General features: G+C 39.2%; 1 protein-coding gene across 1 annotated transcript in view; it reads left to right on the plus strand.

Annotated features, from left to right (window-relative positions):
- tgfbr1b (transforming growth factor, beta receptor 1 b) overlaps window positions 1–11,592 on the plus strand; it is a 55,948-nt gene extending 44,356 nt beyond the window's left edge. Inside the window, exons 7-9 of the mRNA XM_067485931.1 lie at window positions 167–291; window positions 417–547; window positions 3,151–11,592. Of these exons, the coding sequence (XP_067342032.1) occupies window positions 167–291; window positions 417–547; window positions 3,151–3,276 (382 nt within the window). The 3' untranslated portion in view covers window positions 3,277–11,592. The remainder of the gene's footprint in view (window positions 1–166; window positions 292–416; window positions 548–3,150) is intronic.
- The last annotated feature ends 9,383 nt before the right edge of the window (window positions 11,593–20,975 follow it).

Below are 20,975 nucleotides of genomic sequence, written 5' to 3' on the forward strand. Positions count from 1 at the left end.
AAGTGCAATTTAGGATTAGGAAAATATTAACTTGATGTAGCATACTTATGCTGTTGTTCAACTGTTTTTTTCTAATAATCTCCACTGTGCTTTCAGATAATCTTTTCAAGAGGAAAACTCACTAAAACCCTGAATAATCTAATGACAATAATATCTTTCTGCTCAGATATATGGCTCCAGAGGTCCTGGATGATTCCATAAATATGAAACACTTTGAGTCTTTCAAGCGAGCTGACATCTACGCCATGGGGCTGGTCTTTTGGGAGATTGCCAGCCGCTGTTCTATGGGAGGTGAGGAGTAAATAAGGGGAGGTGGAGGGGTGTGAATGAATGGGACATACCAGTTTGATGAAGGAAATGGATCAGTTCATGAATGGAAATGTACACACAATACTTATAGACTGTTTTCTTGACAGGCATCCATGAGGACTACCAACTGCCCTACTATGACCTGGTCCAGTCTGATCCATCAGTGGAGGAAATGAGGAAAGTGGTTTGTGAGCAGAAGCTTCGGCCCAACATTCCCAACCGTTGGCAAAGCTGTGAGGTAGGACAAATATCACTATTTGTCACTCATGTTTAATAAAATTTGGGTGAGATGGGGAGATTCTGTCCTTCAAACTCTTAAGAGTATTTGTGGTATATTTCTGTGACCATGATCTTTCTTTCTTAACCACTCACATGGAAACACAAGAATGTTTAGATCCACTCGGTGTTTTAGAGTGAACACATTTAGCAAGTTGTAATGAGACAGTACCTAGAGATGCAGTTTGGAAACCCAGCTCAGTCTATTAACTACTGTGTTTTTTTTTTTTTTTTCTTTTCCGGCTTATTGTTTGACCTTTACCAAAGATTTAAATGTATTACCAGTAAGTCTAAATGGATTTCCAATTAATATGGCTTCCAAAAATAAAATGTACAAAATGTTCAGTTTTTCAGCCAGACATAAACCTGTGGTGCAGACTACACCAGCACCTTTTAATCTGAACACTTTGTACAGCTGTCCAGCAGAATTTCTAATTCTTCGTCCAATAAAGTTTTAATTGGCCCATTAGCATGTTTTAATTATTTAGTCACAGACAAACATACAAAGTGACAAATAAAACTTGTTTCTTGCTGGAGGACACTATAAATGTGTCTGAAATTGCTAGAAATTTACTGAAGATGAAAGAAACATATTACTATTACTCCTCCTACTAAAAAAATGTTCAGAGTTTATTAAAAAAAAGGTTAAAAGTTTCCATCCCTTTGATAACTTCATAAAAAAAACTTTGCACCCAACTGTAAATAAAACTTGCATGTCTTCAGAGTTAATCTACTTGCACTCCTTGCACATTCACAACAAATTAACATTAACAAATTAAATGTTCCCAAATGAGACTCTCTGGGCTCTGAAGTGGTTCTGGTTAATGATCCTTGACATTGGATTAAAAGCCTGTAACGTAAGAACAATCCTTCAGAGTGAGATCTCGTACAGTTGTTCCTCTGTGCTGCGGTGTAGTAGTGGCATTCCATTGTTTAGCTGTAAATCAGAATGGCATTTTAAAGCAAATGATGGAACACATTTAAATCTTTAAAATATGAGATGAGCTTTAGCTAATAGTGCTTAAGACATTGGTATTATAGTGTTTGTGTGTCCGTGTGTGTGTGTGTGTGTGTGTGTGTGTCTGTGGCAGCTTGTCCGTGGCAGTGTGGAGTTGGCACTAATCCACATGATGAATAGAGGACTGAAATGTCTCGGCAGTCTTAATGAGCACTGTAGGAAGTTTCACAGATCAACACAAGCATCTCAACAGAGACGCTGTGAGACACACACACAGACATGTTGAATCATACATAGCAGATGCTGTTTACAGCCCCACCAAGGGAGACGTTAGTGTAAACTCTGGAGGCTTTAACCCTCTTTCAGATTTTTATTTGGAATGTTTAGTCAGGAGTTTCCACTTTAGTGAGGCAAGACTGTCCTTAGAAAAGAGTTACTGTTTTTTCCTAGGAATTAGAAAAACAAATCAAGTAATGACTAAGTCACAAAAATGTTTTGTGACATTATAGTGAGTAGAAAAAGCATGTTGGGTATTTCAAGTTTTTTTGTCAAGGAACAGCAGCTGTTATTATGAAAACAAAAAAATATATAAAAGGTATATATGATTTTAAAAATATCAGTTAAACTCTATTTACAGTGGTCTCAGTGCTTTTTCTTGTTCCCACATTTTTTTGTTTTGAAGACCTTTTCTTAAATTAATAAAATTGTCACTTCAATATAACTAGTAACCCAGTTTGACAGAGTGGACATGTGTTTAATTTTTGCATTTTTAAAAATAAAAACCTAAGTCTCTTATTTACAGAAGTAATTATCAGGTGCATCCTGTTCTGCTTTTAATTATCTTTGACATGTGTGTGGTACTTGATCAAGTCCATCTGTGGCAAACTGACAAATAAGGCCTCATAATTCATATTGTATCTCAGTTTAAAAAAAGCCCAAGGAACTTCATGTAAACCTCTGTGGTAAAATTATGGGGAGGCATTAGATCAAGGCACATGTATAAATCAATTTCTAAATCTTTGAGTGTTCCCAGTAGTACAGCGGCATCAATAATTGATGCATTTAAGTGGCAACAGCATTTTGCTGCTGCAGTTGGTAGAAAAACTAGATCATTGGCAGCAGTAAAGTGCTGCCTCACGAGCAATGCGACCTTTAAGATTATAGCATTTAACATCCACTCGTCATATCTTGTGTGCAATCTTAATAAATAAAATAAATGGGAAGTTAAAAATAAATGTAGCAGAGTAACAGGTACATTTTCCTCTAAATTGTTGGGAACCAGAATACCTTTTTAAAGCTGACCTAGTATATAAGTACATTTTAAATTAAAGTGCACTACACTAAGCACTGGCATTGACGCAGAGATTTTAAGTTCTAAAAGGTTTTGACTTAAGCTTCCCGTTCTGTCCAGTCCGAAAAGGAAAACGGTTTCTGCCTGATTAGTACTTTTTTAGGGGCGTGGTTTTGCATTTTATTAGGACGACAAGAGGCTGTGTCAGATGACCATATGTGATGCGAAAGTCATACAACAGCTAATACTTGTATTCCCCAGGATTGTGATGTTGTTATTAAGTCATATTGACTCCTGATATCTCTCCGCTCTGCAGGCCTTGCGGGTGATGGCAAAGATAATGAGGGAGTGTTGGTATGCCAACGGTGCTGCCCGACTCACCGCTCTACGAATCAAGAAAACCCTGTCTACGCTCAGCCAACACGAGGGAATCAAGATGTAGACATGACTAACACACACACACACACACACACACACACACACACACACACACACACACACACACACACACACACACAGTACTCTTGACTTGCATCCATATTGATAGCATTACAGCATTATTATATCTTCATTATTATTCATGGATTGTTCCTTCCCTTTAGTTTGAAGGGAACTGAAGACTTTTTTGCCATTGTGCTCTTTTTATCTTATCCCATTTCATTCATTGACAAACTGTTGAGTCATGCACATGAAAGTGAGGAACCATGTTTTTGTGTGTATTGCATTGGGTTGACATGAACACACATATGGATGGATATATGGATGGCTGGAACTCTTGAGAGATGGTTATGTCTGAAAAGAATAACTGAGGCGTCAAAGGGAGCCTTTAGTTATTAATGTCTTTCCTCATTTATTATATTCATAACATGAAGTCTCTCAAAGGCCTTTAGATGCAACTGGAGTTCATTTAAACTCTCAACACCACCGCTCATCACCTACCCAACCAATAAAAGCTCAGACCTCATCAGGTAAACTAAACGTCAGACATGCAGCTGAACATCGCTTGGGGGGGCTTCTGAGCTGCTGGTGCTTTGCTCGCAACTCCTCACATCTTCATTATCACCCCCTCATTTGTATATTCGCATTTCATCCTTTACGTAGTTCTTTACTTCAGAGGGTTAAATCACTCTTTAGTAGGGCTGCAAGACTCACATTTAAGATTTAGCTAAATTTTTTATATTAAGTCATAAAATATTTACATTTTTCATTAAACAATTAAACAGTTAAATAAATCAGAATGGGATTTTGATGGATTTAGGATTTGACTGCAGTGGGTACAGCAGTTTCCATTTAGATTGAAGTAGTGCATTTGGGTGAGGATGCTGGATAGACGGTGATAGGATGAAGTGGTCGGTGCTCACTTGCTAGAAAAGATAGATTCAGAATAAGCAGACAGCTGCATGTCTAGCTTTCTCCAAAAGTCAGACATGATTTTAGAAAGCCAAGATTTGAATCTGCCAGTGTATGAAAACAGGAGAAAAGGAGTTCAGGATGGCTGATTTTAGATGGCATTGGGTCATTTTATTTGACTTGATAAAGCACATTTGGGATAAATATGAGCCTTTTAATAATTCTGTTAACAAAAATATGAAAATTAATCATGCGTTAAATCAGTCTTTAGGCAGTAAAAATGATGCATCTCTCTCTCTTTCCCTCTCTAAACTCCAATTTGAACTGAGATAACTTTTATTCTGACTCTCTTCCCTTTCAGTAGCTACTATACTGTAGCCTGATACAAAGGGGGGATGGATAACGGTGGATACAGGTCAAAACAGAATGTCTCTCCTTCCCTCTGTCCTCACTACTCTCCACACCTCTGTGGTGCTAAAACCTGTCTTAAAAATCCTTATTTTACAATCATTAATAGTCTTAAATTTTGACATGATGCAGACTAATGTGAAATAACAAATTCGGTTGATTTAATGTTATGTGATAAAACAGAAACCTATTGAATTTTGCTCCGGCGGAGTTTATTTTTTCTTATCTAAAGCAAATATGGCATTGACAGATGATGCTAATGCTGATGCTTGTTTATCTTTTAGTATTTATTGGAATATGGACAATACTATTCATCTCAGTTTTTATTGGAGCCGTGAAGGATGATGTGCTTGTGCAACACAACCTCTGAGGAGAAAGAAGAGAGGACTTGTTAAAGTGCCGACATGCTTCTGCTGATGCTTTCTACACTACCAATTAAGTTTAAATAACCAAACAAAAGTAGAGCTAGTATTCACAGAAAGAGAGAGAGAGAGAAATGGCTGAATAGCACATCTGTGGTCTATATAGCTTTACACCACAGAGATAGATGGCCAATGTTCCCAAGTAAAAACAGAAAGTATATCAGCTATTTTGCCTGATGTGGAAAAATGAGAGCACTACTGTCACAAATGAAAATGTGAATTAATGAGTCGAGAACGCGTGTATTCAACAAAGAAAAAAGTTACTGATGTGAAGTCGTTTGCAGCCCTACTCTTGAGTCAAGTAACTGTAGCACTGGGTGCTGAATCAAGGACCTGGGTGGGGGGGGGTCATGGGACAACCTGTAGCCACCCTGTGGGGTCCACACAAACTTTGGCTTCATCTTGTTGAGTTGTAAGCAGATTCTTTCATCTCTGGAACATTTTTGCACTGTTTTTTTTTTCTTTTTTGTTTGTTTGTTACTGTTGTAATTCCCAGTTTCACATCATATTGTCAGGGAGTCAGACAGGTCAGTTTAATTTATTGTGTTTTTTGAATTTTCTTTCTGGTGGCAGGGGATCTTTTGTGCAAACCTAAACTGGACATGATGACCTCATTCATTGTTGACAAACATGCTGCAACATATGCAATATACAGTAGATAAATGTTTCTATTTTCTATACTCTGCTCTGCTAAACCACAAACGGCAAGAACAACAACAATCAGCTGCCACCATGCCTTCCAAGCCAGCTGTTACCGGAAAGTGCCAGTGCTTTAAAAACCCAACTCCTCTCATGTCGGCTGCTGTGGAGTGCGTTTGCTCTCATGTGTATGCAGCTCTATGCCTGCGCGTGTGTGTCAAAGTAGGCGTGCGGGAGCCCCGCCGAGCATACAGCAAGCTCGTACTATGCACACCCAAGAAGTAGGGATGGAAAGCAAGAATGGACAAACATTACAAGTCATAGCACCCGCAAGCCGGCCGACTCTCTGGTGCCATCTCGCCAAGCTCCTCCCACCTAAACACCTGACCACCTCAGCAGCAAATCATTGTACAGCTTCCCCTTTCGCCCCAGTGGACTGAGTCTGGAAACTGAGCTCCAGCACCTCAAACTGTGTTAAGTTGGAAAAATGTTGCCACGAAAGCTTACAGCAGCTTTCAAAAAGGGACACAAAGAGTTGTAAGCATTACTAATGTTGCCCTATAAATGTAAACTCTTTTTCTTCTGAGTTTCGTTCTATCACGTGTTTGTGCCGTTGAGAGTGCAGCAGCGCAAATCAACCTTTTAAGCGTTTTCTTCTATGTTGGATAATCAACAAAAAAAAACAAACAGTGAGGTACATTAATTTAAATATAGCAAATGGATATTTACTAAGCCATAGTTTCCAGGTTGTTTATTATTTTTTTGTTTTTGTGGCAAGGTCTTTTTCTACTAGAATGTACATTTCTGAAATCAAAAGATAAAAAAAATGTGTTAAAATGGACAGTTTTGTCATTTCAGCTTAGCAAGCCTTAAGGGACCAACACATAAGAGTCAGGAGCTGCTCCTATTTCTTTATTATTTTTATTTTTATTTTTTATTTTATTTATAGCAATCAATTATTTATAGCAATCAATTTCTATATATATATATAAAATTGATTGCTATGACAAAGGTAGTATGATAATTGTATCTATAAGAACAAAAGATATATATGTAGCACCTGATTTACCAGTTTGTTTTAGTCAAGTGTTTGTCCTGTTGCCAAAATTGCCATACGTCTAGATCCATTCTGTCTTATTTTAGTGATTTGCTTGTCTGTGTTGCATCAAAAGCACTTCTCCTTTAACTTCTCTTTTAGTACACAGGTCAAACATAATTGCTTTATTAAGTACAGCTTAAATAATCAAAAGATTAAATGCTCAATAATTATTACATGGAGCCAAGTCAGCATGTCAGACAGTAAAACACTATGAGAAATCCCTCAGAGCCTCGTGATTGCTCAGCAATAAGTGCCCTTCTGAACCACTGCGGGCTTTACCTGTGTGGCAGTTTGGATATTTCGAACTCTATCTCCATTGTTTTTCTTTATGGATACATAATGTATTGTGCTGCTACTTGGTTGTCCTGGCTTTCACCTCGCTTTCCAAGTCGAGGTGAGAGCTGCTGTTGGATGTAGATATCCTCAGACTATCTGAATCTGATCATTCTGTGCCATGTTGCTCTGACACAAATCCAGCTTCATTTGGTAGGCAAGCCTCTCTGGTTCAAAGCAGGGGGAAGTTTAATGATCTGCTGTAGAACAGAAAGCTGCAGCATCCATAGATTATCACTGAAACTGCTGTGCCAGTTTGTCAATAGGCATCAGTGCACATTGTTCTGTTCACTTTGATGCTCATTGACAAACACAGTTGGTAATGCATTAAGAGATATTTTAATACAGAGAAGGAGTGAAGGTATGATCTTCTTTTCCTTCCATGTTGATAGCCTCATAGCAACGTATAATGTGATAGCAGATGTTCTAATAAGTCAAACCTATAAAAACTGCACCCCTAAAAAAAATATCACTAGCATTTTGGTCCAAGATAGTGAAATAGCAGTTGTAATGCGCCTGTATTTAATGCAGTCAGAGCTAAGCCAAGTTCCCAGTTACTTTCCAAATTGTATTTGTTGTTCAGATTTGTTTTTCCTCTCAAAAAGCAATTGATGATTGATGAAAGCATATTTTATGTTGGCATGTAGATTTTGACAGTGTCACAGGCACAGCAGGGGAGCAGCGAGCCCTCTTAGACCAATGAGCCTGAAAGTACTAGAAGTAGTAAAAAATTTGAACAACAACTTCAGCGGGTGCAGTGCATTGAAAAGTACTTGAACTCCTCCATTTTCATTTCTAAATGCTCTTAAATTTCTAAAGAGAAGAAAAAAAACAGATGATTTCCATGTCTATTTGGCTGAAGTATAGCATTTCATCAGCACTATCACGTCTTTTAGAATGTACAAACGTTTTTGGTGCGACATATCATAATTTATTTAAAAAAACAAAACATTATCATTTGCTACAGGCTTTTTCAGCAATTCCCCCATCATTTACTGAGAAAAATGTCAATTTGTTAAAAAGAGCAGGCAGACAACAAGCAGACAAGTGTGATATACCCACCTGTGTAATTCCACTGTTCAGAGTCATCTTGGAGGTTTTCTCAAATATGTAGATATGGTCAGCAGTGGCAGAAGGGACTTGAAGAGCCTTGTAAATATAATGTGGAATAAACAAAAGAAGAAAGCTATTGTGATATTTAAAGGAAGTAGGTGGATATTGCTGCTATCTAAAATAAATAAAGGGTGACAGACTATGCTGAACTTAATGGTAAATAAAACTAGGGCCTACTGGGGGATGGCCGGGGAAGACTAGGGCCAAGGATTCATCTTTCCAAGCCCTTTAGGGTTGTGGGGCACGTTGAGGGGGTTCGGATCTTGAAGTATCCCCTTATGTAAACCCTGGATAGCCCTGCTGGGCCTTTGGGTGGGAGTAGACACTGTATACTATGTGTATTCCATTAGCAACGTCATTCTCTGGGACATTAGCAACAACAAAAGCTCAGCTAAACAGCACCTCTTGTATGCCTCTTAGGACAACCTTCATTCTGTCTTAAAGTCACCAGCAGCCTTGTACTTTTTTTTTTTTTTTTTTTTTTTTTTTCAGAACCCAAGATGACTTAACTGTAAAAAGGTGTTTGCAACCAGCTGTTTTCTCTTGTGTCTTTATACAGCAGTCTTTCTATCCCCAGATTTTATCTTGCCTTTCTCTCTTGTCATTCCATGTTTTCTAATTGACATATCTTGTAGCTACAAGGGCCACGTTACCTGCAGCCAGTTCACCTAAATTCCCCAAAGACCTCTTTGGTGTTGCGCTAATCTGTACACAAGACAAAGTGGCAGAAGTATTTTAGTGGAGAATAATTACAGGACACCTTCTCTGATATTAAACTTTTGGGTCTAGTTTGAGTAGCACATGTAACTGAATGACATTAAAGTTCCCTCTGACTTGTCTCCATAAAATATCTTAATACTTCTAGCCGAAAATTGCCTCCAGATGACATCACTTGGAACCTTTAGTTTAGATGATGTCATCCCCAGATGACATCATCTGAACTCCTAGTGATTTAAAAACTCCTCCGGGGGATGTGTGTGTGTGTGTGTGTGTGTGTATTTATAGGGAAGTCGGAGGGAGGTTTAAAAGCACTAATGTACATTTACAAAACCATAGCCATATAAAAAGCTATTTTTTTCTTCACTGCCTGGCCCATGAACTATTAAAAAAAAAACTTTATAAAGCTCACCAAACCTACTTTTACACAATGATACCTTGCCTTGTCTCTCCTCACCTCACATTAAAGGGTAAAGGAAGTCCCTGAATACTGCTAATATAAATCTACATACAATTTCACCTCAGTCCACCAGTCCATACAGATTAAGGCTGTGAATGGCAGCAGCAAAGTCTTTGAGCCATTATGTGACTTAAGCTCGTAAAGTGAGGGGCACTCTGTTTGCTTGGTCTGGTCAAATATGCAGCCTTCATCTTATACCTTTTGAACCACAGAAGGTACAAAACGAGCAGTTTCCCCTGCTCTATGTGCACTGATGGATGGCCAAAGCAGGGAGTTAACATAAACTATGCCAGCTTCAAACCACGCACTGAGAAATTCCCACAGCTGTGAATGTATCAGCCCTGTTAGTCGACAACCAATCCGAGCACAAACTTGCATAACTCAGCCCAAAGGTCAACTTTATGAGCATGCAAATATCCACCGCACGGGTCTCTTTGACATTCAGTTGGCAGGTTATTAGGTGCAGCTAGTTAAAACTAAGGCTGTGCTGTCGTAAGTACTCCCTTCATGTAGGTGACAATAAACCAACACATCTCTGAAACCTGAACCTATCACATCCACTAAGGGAAGATGAATGACAAGATCGTTGTGTTAGACCGGCATGGTTATTGCCTGGTGCCATAGCTTGACTGGCATTCTGTACCTTTTTTTTGAATGGCTGACTGCCCACATTTAGTATATTCTGAAGAATGTTTCTTTTTTTTTTTTTTTTAACCGCAGGTCAAAGATGTCGTTATTGTTGTAAAGCTTTTTTTGTTCGGTCCATGCTGGGTGAAATTGAGTAATGGAAGTAACACCATTAGCACTAGTAGTGCCAGACAGGAGGGAGTGACAGACCAGGAAAAGGTGGCTATCAACACAGTGGTAAGTTGTCTCTTTTTTGTAAAGCATTAAATCACTTGAGTTTGGCCATAGTTTTTGTAAAAATAATAAGTGAAGGCAGTGTTGAGGGAATGAATAAAGTGTAGGTGATTCATGTTTTGGAAGCATTCTTTGGTAAATCACCCACCCCGACTCCCCCAAAAGGCTACTTTCATGTCCCTGTCACTTCCTGCCCAGCACACCTAAGAACCTGTCAACTGTGTGTCGCTCTCTTTCTTGTTATGCAAAGTATAGGTCTATCTATGCTATAGCATGATCAACACACTGTGATGAGGACCACGTTAGGGTCAGCGGATTGAAATATTCCTTAATGGTTGCCCTCGATTGTATGGGAGACTTGCTGCGTGGTAGCCTCCGCCGAGGCATCTGCAGCAGCCAAAAAAAACCCAGGGCAATTATCGAGGTTGGAAAGAGTAGTTTGAGTCACTAAAGGGCTCCGACAACCTGCTGTCATTTTCCAGTTGGACGCTGCAGTGAGGCCTTTGTGGCAACAAGTGTAGCAGAAAGCTTTATCATGTTTTATTTGGTGCCTAAGTTTGACAAGACTTCTTTTACTTTTCACCTCGAATAAGACTGCATGTGATTGTTTGTATTACGTGCTTTATAGATGTCATCCAAAAGTTGAGAAGATCTTTTAAAAAGCAGAATTAACATATTAAAAAGGTCACTTAATCAAAAGAGAATACCTCCTTTTAAAGACCAATGTGTTTTACCTCACTGTGTGCGTGTGGTGTGTGCGAGCGCATATATATATTTCTTAATTTGTTTACTCCAAGTTTGCAATTTATCCTTCTCTTTTGTTTCTATGAAATGCTTAAAAAAGGTGAAGATAATTTTCCTTTTCAATAGTACTTTTTTGTCAAATGGAATTGTATTGTGTTTGTGTCGTGCCCAAGCAGTATACTATTCCCCTTTTACCACGCTCTGTATATGACCTGCTGGTTGTGTTCCGCGTGAGCTGTACAGTCAAATCGCTTTACAAATGTCAAAGGCCCCTCCTGAGCTCTGGTACAAATGCCTTGTTCAGTATATACTGTTGTTTAATGAAAAAAAATAAAAATAAAAAATAAAAAAAAAGAAGAATTGAAGTGGAGGTTGAGGAGGCTGGAAGTGAGGGGAGGGACTAGTTAAAGCAAATACCCCTCAACAACTGTTGAACCCTCCTCACCTCAGAACCCTCTTGGATTTCTAAACATATTATAATCTTGACTTTTTTTACATAGTGTGTACAGATGGATGAGAGATCAACATAGGAACTAGAGGATTGACACTTACGTTAACTTCTAACATAGCTGGAGTAGAAAAGGGTGTGAATAAAGAAAAGTTTTACTACAACCTTTGTCTTTGTGTGCTTTGTTTGTACATACTCCAAGCATTTCCTGAGTGAGCCATGTAGTCTTTGCATAGACCAACGTTCTCTGTGACACCATAGATGTTGGATACCCAAACTGAGCCCTTGGGTCCAGGCCAAGTTTGGACAGACATTTAAGTACTGTTTGTATTGAGTTGGGCTGAGGACATAGTTTGTTCAGCGGTTTGGCCGTTTCAAAATGTGAATACACCAAACAAATAAAAGGCTTCAGATCTCCGATTCTGTTTTATTTCATGGAGGTTTTAACTCATAGGTCTTCTCAGAGTCAAGCACCGGGGACCCACAAGCCAAAAATAAATATGCTCTCTAGGGTTTGGGTTGCGTCTGGGACAGAAATATGCAACCTGATCCATATACACTATGCTGCCATGGAACCTCATGGGGGTCGAGTGCTTCTGTAATTCAGAAAATGTACTAGAGTGATAAATCTTTCCTCCAGTGAATCCTGTGCTGTCAATACACAAAGTCATATTCTGACTATCTGTTTGGATTCTCTATCAGTTCTCAATATTAAAGATTTAGATCAAGGCCAAAAATCCTAATCAGGAGATTGTATCACTGCTTACATTTGTAGAATTGCACCCTCCTGCTTGTTGAATCCCCCTACATCTGCTTTCAGACCTGCTGTTTATTACGCTAACATGATCCATCAACTATGTATGTAGTTTAAGGTGCGTTTGAAACAAAATCAAAGTGTTATTTTAAAACCTACTACATTTTGACGACTTACTGTACAATCAAAATATTTCTGCTTTATAAGATCCAGTACATTCAGTAATACAGAACATATTTTTGTGACTACGTTCTTCGTCTTGTCAGTCCAAAGCGAACCGAGCAGCAGATAGAAGCACAGAGTCATCAATAAAAATCCCCCATGGGGAAGGTCCACAGGTGGATGCTGAGGTAGGGGCTGAACAGAGGGGACCCATAAACCGGCAGCATATGAACAACGGGAGGCTTCAGCATCAGCACAAGATCAGGTGTGAATAGTAAGAGCTGGGGTGTTCGGGAGACGCTTTTATTAGGAGAATAAATCTCACCAGGATTGGTGAGGACGGTTGTCTGCCTCGCGGGCTTTGTTTCATTTATCAGAGAACTACATTAGAATGTGAAATTTATTGAGAACGGATAAGATGCAGTTTATCTTGGAGTCTGTGTTGTGTCCCTCATGACTTCCTGCAACTCTTACAGAGCATCAGATGAGAATACAGGAATCCATCAATGAAAATCTCTTGTGCTGCTCCAAGATCAGAGGAAAATGCTAATGCGGTTGTGACTAACAAGCTTTCAGCCAAGATCTCATTTTTAGATAGTGCTGTCCTGTCACCACTAATTCCAAGACTGACTACAAGTACAAATACTTACATGTGAGTACTTGCTGATACTTAGTTCCAATATGAGTAGTAAACAATTGTGCTTCCAGGCTGACTTGCTGGACACACATGCATTACTAGGTGAGAATAATTATTTAGTTAATTCATTATTAGGCCCATTATGCTGCCTCAGAAAACTTAATTGCTAAAAAAACAACAACAATGTTTTTCTTTTGCTTTTCTCTGTTATTTAATTGATCAAGCTGATATGGAAAAATACAACCTACCTACAGCTTCTCTGTAAGTGAAGAAGAAAATTGACTGCTGTCTTCATCCGATCAGAACTGAAATAGACATTTTGCTGCTGAGTCTACAAACATCAGCGTTGGACGAGCCAGACAGCACAAAGTCCTGACTGCCGATAGGTTTAGATGTTCCATGCTTGTGGCTCATGCAGCTTTTCAGCTGTAAGGGAGCATTCGTTTCGAGTCCAGCATAGCACTACTGAGTGGTGAATTGATTTTTGCTGTGTTAACAGTCTTACAGTGGCCCTGAAGTTAGCATCCTCCTGAAATCCTGATCCTTTTAACGACACTATTGATACCTAATTAAACTAGGCCAACAAGTTGCACTTGAACACACCACAAAAAGTACAGGTAAGGTCCAACAAGCAACAAGCAATCTTCATCCTGCAGTGTTGTGAGAAGAAGGTAAAGAAGGTCAAGCAGTGCGGATGTACAAACCATGAAAAATGTAGCATTTGCTTAACATTTTCACATCAACACAGAAAGTTTATGGCCTCTTTCATCGGTGGGATCGTTTGTGATTCAACATGCTAAATCAGCTGAAGAGCTGCTCATTGGGGTCCGACTAGTGCCATCAGTTTGGGATGGCAGATACTCGCCAACAGTGGACTGTGGGGTTTGTTGTGTCCTACGTCCTAAGTCACTCATACAGCCATAAAGCCTGGTGTTAATTAAATCCTGTAGACTCACTGTGCTGCGTTTTAGTTAAACACATCTGTCAGGTAAATGTCACAGCTGGTTTTACAGTCAGAGCCAAAGGCCCAGCAGGTGCCGGGCTGTGCCCAGCCTCTGGATGTCTGGTGTCTAGAATCAGTTGCGGTGTGTTGCTGTGTTCATAGAAACACATCCACACATAAACTTCCAGGTGGGATTCGGAACTGTTTCTAATGTGGAGCAGCATGTTCCTGTTTGTGCTACATCAGGTTAAATAATATTCAGTATATTAATATTAATAACAGTGTCTCTAAAACTGTTGATGTGCTTTCATGAGGATAATCAGGCATTAAAACTGGAATTTAATCCCAATATCGATTCCTTTGACATTTACTAACCTGTGGCCAATCTCCCATTTGGAAGAGGAGTTGACTGCATGTTATTCTGATGTTAACAGAGTATTGAGGCTCAGTTTGATTCACCGGTCTCACATTTTCAGTGACAGTCCTAATTGAGAGGAACCGTTCTTGTCTACTGATTTTTCACTACACACACACAAACACACACTGATCTCAACTTCATCTTTGCTAAAAGAGGATAAATTTAAACTGTTTCTGGTTTTATCCATGGCTTCATCTCTTGTTCTATTTTTAATCCCTGCTTTATTTTTTTTTAATCTTTCTTTTGCTATTTCTGCACATCTTAAGTGCTATTTTCATATAACACCCTTTCCACCCAACAGAGTGCAACTAAAAAGTAGCCAGTTCTTTTGTTTAAGCCTTAAACACAATAATCTTAGTTTGAGAAAACCTTCACTACCAATGTGCACCACATTTTTTACGCTGTGAGCTGTTCATGAAGAATTGTGTCTGAGGAAACTGTGTGTCTGTAAACTGAGAGACACACAGGGAATATAGAAGTCACAATGTTGTTTTAATTTGGTTTAGAGCTAGTCAGCAGCTGCAGGCAGAAAACTAACAGGACTGCACTGAATGTGAATACATCGTGCTCACTCAACACGCTCCAGAGCGGTGAATAGACCATTCTTCTTCGCAGTCTTAGTTCAACTTTCAGAAAGGTGCAGTGTGTAACTTCAGGTTAGTACTAATAGTCTGTCTGCTTAAAACCTTTGAGTGGAAGATTATTCAGTCCTTTGCATAGCAAGCAAAGAAAGTAAAAGGAAGAAAAGAATTAGGTTCCCTTCAAGGTGAAGAAGTGCTGCACATAAGAGATTATAATAGAACTGCTGCTACAGTTAAAACACTTTTTCTTCTATAAATAAGCAGATCGTACTTTCCATTGCCTTCCTCTCCATGGTGTATAACAGTATATACTGCATCTTTCCCCTCTATCATCTCTGCATTTTTCTGAGTGTGTCCCACAGTTGAGTCTCGTAGCAAGCAACGGGAAGGAAAGGTCACTGGCAAAATGAGGAAATCGATGGAGTGAATCATTAACCGAGCTGCTTGCTGCCTGCAAGCCCTGCAAATACTGCAGTGCTGCGGTGCCGTGCCTGGTCTAAGAGCCGTGGAGCGCCGGACTGCAGAAGCCGCAGTGGCAGCACTTCTTTAGGTTTACAGTAATAGTTTGAACTGCAGTAGACCCTGAAGAAGGTTCAGCATGGAGGGAAATAATTAGTATATGTTCTATATGTTGCATTGCAGAGTGCTGAGCCTGGTCAGATTTCCCAGGAGAAAATGAAAATTGTGCTGCAGCAGGTTTCTTCTGTGAGTGAGGTGCAGGAAACAATATACAGAAACCCACTTCTGCGTCCTGGTGTGTGCATGTGTTTGTGTGTGTGTGTGATATATCATCACTTGGTAATAATAATCTTTTCCACTTCTCACTTTCTGATCTTTCTGCAGCAACAAATAAAAAATAAATTATACACAAACGTTTTTTGTTTTTTTTGCAATCTAATGGTATCTGCTGTACTTGTTCGCGATGATGTTTCACCTGCATTGCACTAAATATGCCTGAGGGAGGAGAAGAGCAATTTGGTAAGTTGCCTGTGAAGAAGGGAGTGGTACTGTAGTTTCCTCCTTTGTTTGTTTAAAGGCTAAGAATAGCTTGACAGGCTCTCGACAGTGATGCATGGATGTTGGCCTGCTGCTGCTCCTGCTGCTGCTGGTGCGTACACACACGCGCACAGCACAGCATCTGTCAGCAAACTGAGGCCCGATGTCTTCGACAATTATAAAAAATAAATAGGTTGTTTAGCTATTGTTAGTAAAGTTGATGAGACACATTTCTTTGGATGCAGAGTACACTGTGTCTGTGCAGAAGGAAAATCAATTAGCAGACTCTTAAAACCTGCAGTTGTTCATCACAGTATGTGCCATTGCATGAAAAGCCAGTTTAAGTACACAGTCATTAGAAAAGTCTGTACACAGTCATAAAAGTGATTTCAATAAAGGAAATGCAAATATACTGAATTATAAATGTTCAGGAAGTGTACAAACTCATTGTTAACACCACTGTTCGGCGGCTGCAATCTAGATTAAGCCGTCACTTATTACTATGTGCCGTGTAGTAACAGAGAAAAAGTCAGTTCCCTAATGACTTAGTGTTTTCTTCCAGCTAAAATAAATGTTTATTGTTGTGCCCCTCACCTCAGTTGGAATAGGGGCTTAGGTTCATTTAAAGCTTGTTAGGCAAAGCAGAGATGAAGATAATGTCTGCAAAAATACTCTTTGGTGAAGATGTGTTTATAACAGTCTCAGGTTTGTTTAAAGTAATGTAAATAATTCAAAAATCTAAAATGTAAATGATGTGTTTGCATAAGTATTCACCCCCTTTAAATGAACCTACCTAAATCATTACTGGTGCAGCCAATTGGTGTCAAAAGTCATATGATTCATTAAATGGAGATGACAGAAATGCAGTGAATGTGTTTAAAGGATTAGAGTTTAAATCCACCTGTTTACTGTGAATAAGTATCCTGGCCAGAATCTATGGAGACAAAAAACAATCCAATCAACTCCATGAAAAGGTTTTCTAAGATTGCAGCAGTGAGGGGAAGGATACAATTACATTTCCAAGACACTAACTCTCAGAATTTAGTAAAATCCGTTTTAAAAACAGAAAAGGAATGTGGCACACGTGGCATAAATCTGCCTCAAGAAAAAAAAACAAAACTGAATGACCGTACAAACAGGAGACTAGTGAGAGTCGTACGTGACTCCTCTGAAGGAGATTCAAGCTTGAGCAGCTGAGGACAATACCTGCTGCTCTGGCTGTTCACCACTCACAGCGTCTATTCCAATGGTCAACAACCTCGTTTCTGTATCATCACTTAAGCACTTACTGGTGTGCAAATGTTAAGAATGGTGGCTCTTACCCAGGACACTCCTGTATAATCTTAGTAAAGCACGTCTTCCCCAGAGACAGTCCACAAGTATGAGAGAAGAAGTTCACACTTAATTTAGTTTGCTACCTAACCCAGATTTCTGTGACAATGCTGGGACTTGGGGGATCCTCTAAGGCTCAGTAGCAGTCCACAGCCCAGGGCTGGGGAACCTCAGCTGTGATACAGATTTATGTCCCATCTTTCCATTTCAGGCAGAGCCTTTGTGTGTGTGTGTTTTGTTTTCTTGTTGTGATCACTTAACTAATGGTGGGGGTCACTGTAGTCACAATCTGACACCACTGGGGGGCGCCGCTGTCCATCACATCCACATCTGTAGTTCAAGGTGTTTTTGACCACTAAACCCAAAAATTGCAGGCTGAGTCTTCCTCACATTACTCTTGCTCATTTTCCTGGTCAAAACAACTTTGATTTGAAACATCAAAGTCTAAGGTGATGTACACATTGATGCATTAACAATATAATATGTATGAATGTGAAAATAACTACCTCTGAATTACTTGAAGTACATTATGCTGTTAATGCCTTTGTGCTTTTACTGAAGTACACTTTTGAAGGCAGTACATTTACGTAATAGGAAATGTATACATCAGTACTTCTTCCACCACTGGTCCTAATCAACACAGTAATCAACGTGGTAAATTATTATTATAGATATAATTAAGATGCAATATGTAGTTTTACAGCTAAATCTCTTCTGTGCCTTTTCTCTTTTCCACAGCATTTGACTTGTCTTAGCAGGAAATGTGCACATAGAACATGACAGATCCCTTTTGAAGTCACAGTAAATAATAGCAGGCCATCAGCACAATCTGAATGTGCACGTAACACAGCCATGATGGATGTTACTAATTCCAGCTGTTCGCTTCCCGTTGTCAGCATCCCTGTCATAAAAAGAGTTTATTTCATCCTGTTCTGTCCTTCAGCTCTTACCCCCTGCTCTGTCGTCCACGCCTTTACTTCCTCCTCACCCTCTCCTCTTCTGCCATCTGATTGAATTGGTTGGGATTAGATTAAAATTGATTGTTGTCTATTGATCCCTGGGACAGCAATTGACTGGGAGTCACCTCCTACTGCTTCATCTGCCTCTTCTCCTCTTCCACGTCGGTAAAGACTTCTTCTTCTGTCACTGCATCACTACTATGATGGAACCTTTAATACTGTAACTACTATAACTTCTCTTTCTGTTGTTGATAACCTCACAAAACTAGGTAGAAAACACCCTGCTGAACTGCTCAGCCAGGGGCCCTTGAGGTGCTAATCCGTGTCTTTTTTGCAGGGGAGGTGCTGGACATGAATTTTGGGGTGTGATGTTGACCTGCTACCTCTGTGGTCAACAAAAGACACAGTATATAGGCATTAAAAGTGCAGAATATGTACATGATTTCAAAGTGTGGGTTTGTGCTGCTTCCTCGCAGCAGAACTTCTGAAATGACTGTGAATGAATGTGATTGTACTGCAGCAGCAGCAGAAGCCGTGTTGTCTGTAATTAGATCAGAGATAAAAAAGCACTTTCCTGCTGAATCTATAATTGTCGAGTCTGACAGTAGGTCACTTCCTGGAAATGTTTCTATAATTGGACGTCGCAATCTCAGCGTCTTTGTCCTCAATTCTTCTTCCAACACAAATTATTTGTTTTTATAGACCCCATGTAATGTACTGTCCACTGCAGCTGTGGCTGTGAAGCTCAATATTGTTCAATTTAAGATGACTGGAAACAAGTACCTTTTCAGGAAAGTCCTTGTACTTTTACTTGAGTACTGGCTTCATGTACTTCTTCCAACTGATGTGACTGATGTGTTTTTTTTTCGTAGTTAACTTTATTAACTATGTACAGCTCCTGCTTAACTTCATGTAGTATACTGTATGTTCACATCATGGGACATTTTGATATTGAAAAATGAAATCAACAGTGCTATCGTAGTGATCATACAACAGTACACTGCAGAGAAGATAAAGGGGAAAAACCGATTAGTTTGGTTTTATAATGTTCCTGTGAGGTCTGCTAGTGGTTGTCCTAAGAAAACCTCAGGAAGGACGTGAGCTTCATTAGTGCTGCATTTCCTACTGCTGACCAACAGAGGTCATATGTAGCTTACAGTAGTCTTCTTATTTCTTTCAGGACGTGTTTTACATGCAGAAAATCATAAAGCACTGGTGCAGTGGAAACAACTGAATATAATGTAGATGAGAGTGGACATACACAATGACTGAAGAACACGTGTGTTCTGGATGTTTGAGAAAAGAACATGAACCATTTGTTTAGAGCACTGAAGTGTTTTTATTAATTGTAGCCAACGAATATGGCGAATTTTGTTTTGGATACAAATACAAACTCATTTTTACAGTGTTTTAGGGGATTTTAGGGTGGTCATTATGAAAATGTACAGTCCTAATTGTAAAGATGGTGTAGTTTCAGCCTCTATGCCACTGTTGTTCAGTAAATATTAAAAACACATTAGTGAATCAAGTCAGATGTACTGTCAGAAAAACTCATACTCAGACCAAATGTGTAATCCACAGCTAAAACTCCGACTAGCTCTTTTAATGTAATAACTACAGATGCTGATAACTATTCAGATCAAACATGGCCCCGAATCTCCGACTGAGACTTGCTGTCACAAAACTGCTCTGCTGATCTCACTGCAAAGCTCTAAGACTTTGTGATTAAATGTGTTATTATATGTCCTGGGGAGCGACTGCTGGCCAGAGGTCACTGTGTCACTGCGTAGCTTAGCTGGCAACCTGCTTTTATCTCAGATTCATTCCTGTTTGTGTGCGTGTGTGTGTGGAACACAGAGTGGAGGTGGTGGGGTTACATTTGAGTGCAAACGTTTGCATTGCATTCCCTTATTTTAAGATGGCAAAAAGACTGAGAATTTATATTTATCATGAACATAATTTGCAATGCACCTTCAACTAGCGCAAATTAATCAAAGTTAATTTTTAATCAGTTTGTCAAGGAGGATGCCAACTTTTGCAGTGATATAATTTTTGATAATGTACTATAACTCTTTTATACACTCCTTGACCATTTTTGTTACTTCTGAAAAGAACTTTTCTGTTTTGTTGTTATGTTGAGCGGTTCAGAGGGTTCATTTTGCTTCCCATTCTATTCCATTACAGTGTAAGGGGATGCAAACTGAACCGTAACTCTTACCTAATAACAGCTACTGTGTCCCCTCATCAGTCTGCTGCGAATTTCTGCAGAAGTCTTGGATACATTTTAGGAAATCAAATGAAATAAATGATATTTCATTTCATATAGAAATATATCCATACATGAATGCATTGCTAATTTTGACATATGCACTCAACAATAAACAATTAATACCTAATAAAGTGGCCAGTGAGTGGGATGTACCAGTACCTAACAACTTTATATTTTTATTACACTAACATTCAGCTTGTTTAGTGATGCAGCTGTATTAACAATCATGTAATGTCTTACATGACAATGTACAATGACATTTACTACAATAGGTTGACGGTAATGCTGCCGTACACGCACACATCAGGAGGCATGGTAATAAAACCTGTGAGCACACAAACTCCACTTACGTAAATAATACTTTGTTACTACTTTGGTTTTGTCTTCTTTACTGGAATCTTGATCAAATCAAACCCCTGAAACACACAACAGTTGAGGAAATGCTGCAGCACTGGCTGGTGCTCAAACAAATTGATGTCCTGTGGATGACGGCTAT

This window comes from Channa argus, chromosome 19 (assembly GCF_033026475.1).
Source record: "Channa argus isolate prfri chromosome 19, Channa argus male v1.0, whole genome shotgun sequence".
Classification (NCBI taxonomy): Eukaryota; Metazoa; Chordata; class Actinopteri; order Anabantiformes; family Channidae; genus Channa; species Channa argus.